Source organism: Lactuca sativa, chromosome 5 (genome assembly GCF_002870075.4).
Source record: "Lactuca sativa cultivar Salinas chromosome 5, Lsat_Salinas_v11, whole genome shotgun sequence".
In the NCBI taxonomy this organism is placed as follows: Eukaryota; Viridiplantae; Streptophyta; class Magnoliopsida; order Asterales; family Asteraceae; genus Lactuca; species Lactuca sativa.
The window spans coordinates 20443422-20446525 of NC_056627.2; the positions used below are offsets into that span (position 1 = coordinate 20443422).

At 36.8% G+C, this 3104-nt stretch overlaps 1 protein-coding gene across 1 annotated transcript; it reads right to left on the reverse strand.

Moving 5' to 3' along the window:
- Positions 1 to 204: 204 nt before the first annotated feature.
- LOC111914868 (aquaporin NIP6-1) lies at positions 205 to 2410 on the reverse strand. Its single transcript, XM_023910578.3, has 5 exons — positions 1924 to 2410; positions 1612 to 1836; positions 1336 to 1530; positions 739 to 800; positions 205 to 611 (listed from the first exon to the last, which is right to left on the reverse strand). The coding sequence occupies exons 1-5, from the start codon at positions 2158 to 2160 to the stop codon at positions 401 to 403; spliced, it is 930 nt and encodes a 309-aa protein (XP_023766346.1). The 5' UTR covers positions 2161 to 2410; the 3' UTR covers positions 205 to 400.
- Between the last annotated feature and the right edge of the window lie 694 nt (positions 2411 to 3104).

Genomic DNA, 3104 nt, shown 5'->3' on the forward strand with positions numbered 1-3104 from the left:
TGTCCTTTAATACACTCAATATATAGCCTGTCTCTAGTGTCCTTATAATATAGGCATCTTAGTGGCCACTTGCTATCTTTGCAGACCTCTACTTTTTTCAACGATAGTTACACATTTCATGCGCTGTTACATATTTAACTTTTTGCCTTCTAAAACGGCACTTAAACAGAAACAGTAGTAGCCTTTACAACATTCAACAGGAAGTGAGCAAAACATGCAATAAGTTCTATCATTAATTTATGCCATTGTCAAGAAGACTCAAGATACAACGATCGATAATTAAATATGTACCCATAATCAGATCTCCGTTGACCCATTGTTGGGCTATAATGGATTATCTGGTCTTATCAGTGTAGACATGGTGGTGGTGGTGGTTTTACATGTGATGTGTTGTTGTGGATTATCTTCTAAAGCTATGTCCTTGAGGCTTATTAGGATCATGATGATCATCGCCATCTTCCTCAGGCAGTTTCACTGCTGTGTAAATACCTGCACCAGCTAGTGCGCCAAGGATGGGAGCTGTAAGGTAGATCCAGATGCCTTTGTAGTTGTTTGCAGCCATTGCTGGTCCTAAAGTTCTTGCTGGATTCATTGATGCTCCTGTGAGCGGCCTATATATATGTCAATTCAACAAAGGGAAAATGTGAACAAATAGGGTACCTTTAAAAAAAAAAAAAAAAAATCTTCTATCAACATACCCAGTTATCAAAATATTAAGAAAGTTCAATTTATACGTACCCAGCTATAAGAATATTAAGCATGACAGTTGCTCCCACAGCTATTCCCGCCAGCTCGCCAACCTGCGATGAAATAAACATCAGGTTACAAGTTATTTGAATAATTGCAAATTTTGTCTATGTTCATGTATATGTGAAACTTCCATAGCCAATTTTATATTAATATAAAATCATAGATATATAGTATATGAATAATTGAATATGGAGACCCAAAAATATCTACACTTGACTTTGGGCGATACTTTTCGAATTAAAAATTGATTAAATACCAAGTACATGTGATCTTTATGAAACTATATAATAAGAAACTATCACTCCAAATCCACATGATGAGGAACAGTCCAAATTTGTCTATCACCAATATGAATATAAAAATAGACATTTGTCTCGTCATCATGACTTTCAGGTTCACTAGAACAGTTTTTTTAACTTTCATCATTAACTCACGAATCCCCCCTTTGTCTTGGATCTAGCATTCATTATATTACAATAATTGAATTGAATATGTGGATAGAAATTAAATTCATGAATTTGTAGCCATAAAAAGTATAAGCAAAAAAGAAAGAATAGAATAGAATGAGATTGAAAAGGTTCTTACAGCTCGAGTGTCGGTAGCAACAGCCGTGACCACAAACATGAGATTAAACGCAATTATGAACTCTAAAGCATACGCTTGTCCATACTTAACTGAAGGAACAGTCACACCCCCACCCATCATTGGATCAAACACCGCTTTCAGTGTAAATGCTGCACATATCGACGCCAGCATCTGTGCCCCTATGTACACCGGCACCTACCACCAGTTTAAATTTAACCATAGTTAGTTTTAGGTGATTAATTAATTAATTAATTATTTAGAGGTGTAATTAATTACATGCTTCCATGGAAAATGCTTGAGGGCAGCAAAAGCTATGGTGATGGATGGGTTCAAGTGGGCTCCTGAGATATGACCTGTCGATAGTATAACAATCATAACAGCGAGCCCGGATGAACCGGCTAACCCGATCAGGGTCTCGGACCCTGGTGTCTTTTGGTTCACTATGGCTGTAGCCGTTCCCGCAAATATCAGTATCATGGTTCCTATGAACTCGGCTCCAACCTGTAATTATATAACAGTATTAATTTAAACCTTAAACAAACAAATGTGATTAATTTGATTATGAAACATACAATGGAAATTGAGAACCTTTCTTGCGAGTGAGATAGGGGGAGGGGGTAAGTAACAAGTGACAGTAGGTAGAGTGCCTTCTTCTTTAGCCAAAGTTTCAACGCTGAAACATTTGAAGCTATTGAGAAGTGATTTCTTCAAGGCATTGGGTCCGTGGTTCCTATGATCTGGTCTGAACCCACTGAAGAGTGGTGCACCCGGTGTCCCTGGTGTGGCTGGGGTCGATGGTGCTGATGCGGTGTCTTCACTCTCCATTTCTGGATCACTAGTTTCTAAGATCTTTGATTAAAACTCAATAAAAACTGTGAGCCTTTTGTTACATTTGGTGATGGTGGTGATGATTGCTAGTGATGGTTTTTACAGACTTATATAGTATAGAAATGAGGCATCTTTGGGTTCGACTGTTTGAGGCTAGTTGACTTGAGGAATCCCAAATAATAATAATAATAAAACAAGTAAGTGGAAAGAAATGAAGGGAAAAAGGAAAGTGGGCGGTGGTTGTAAATTACTAGTATTTTTAAACGTTCTTTCTTCCTTTTCGGCCATTCTTTGAGTGACATGGTTCTTGGTTTTCTTGTCCCCTATATCACTTGAATGAATGGTATTTATGACCCACGTGGATCTTGACCCGATCCGGTACTTGAGAAGGTCATAAGTGTTTGATTTTATCTGTTTTTTATTTTACGTTTTTCCAATCAATTATGTATCATGCTACCTCAATCATACATATAGGGCACTAGCCATTCTTGAAAAGTGCTTTCGTTTTTAGGGTGTCAAAACATGTGGTGGTTCAGTTTAAATTAGCTGCAAACCACTGTGAAAGAGACCATGTGGTTATATCATGATTATTATTGTAAAGGAATATGCCCCCCCATTCTTGAAATGTCAAATGTTCAAGTCCATTTAAAGTTATTTTAATCCATAAATTAAAACAAAGAGGATTTTGTTAGCGATAGACAAATATAAGAATTAACTTATTCATGTATAAAGGACAGAGAAGCGCAGGTCAATTTTAAATAATCACAACTTTTGAACCAAATTACAACTAGTCAACAGCAAAATACTACGCCAATTTGGCCCACCATCAGACCTATGATCCATCATTTAAGGCTCTATTTCTCCAATTTATTAGACTTTTACGTTTTTGCTCATTCCCTCTTAATTCAGGTGTCTTTTTTCAAATTACTTATTATTTCGGT

Bases quoted from the DNA above. Each gene is read 5' to 3' on its own strand.
- LOC111914868 (XM_023910578.3), bottom strand. From the start codon at position 2,160: ATGGAGAGTGAAGACACCGCATCAGCACCATCGACCCCAGCCACACCA. The intron at 1,837-1,923 runs GTTCTCAATTTC...ATATAATTACAG, and splicing joins CTATCTCACTCGCAAGAAAG to GTTGGAGCCGAGTTCATAGG. The intron at 1,531-1,611 runs GTAATTAATTAC...AACTGGTGGTAG, and splicing joins AGCATTTTCCATGGAAGCAT to GTGCCGGTGTACATAGGGGC.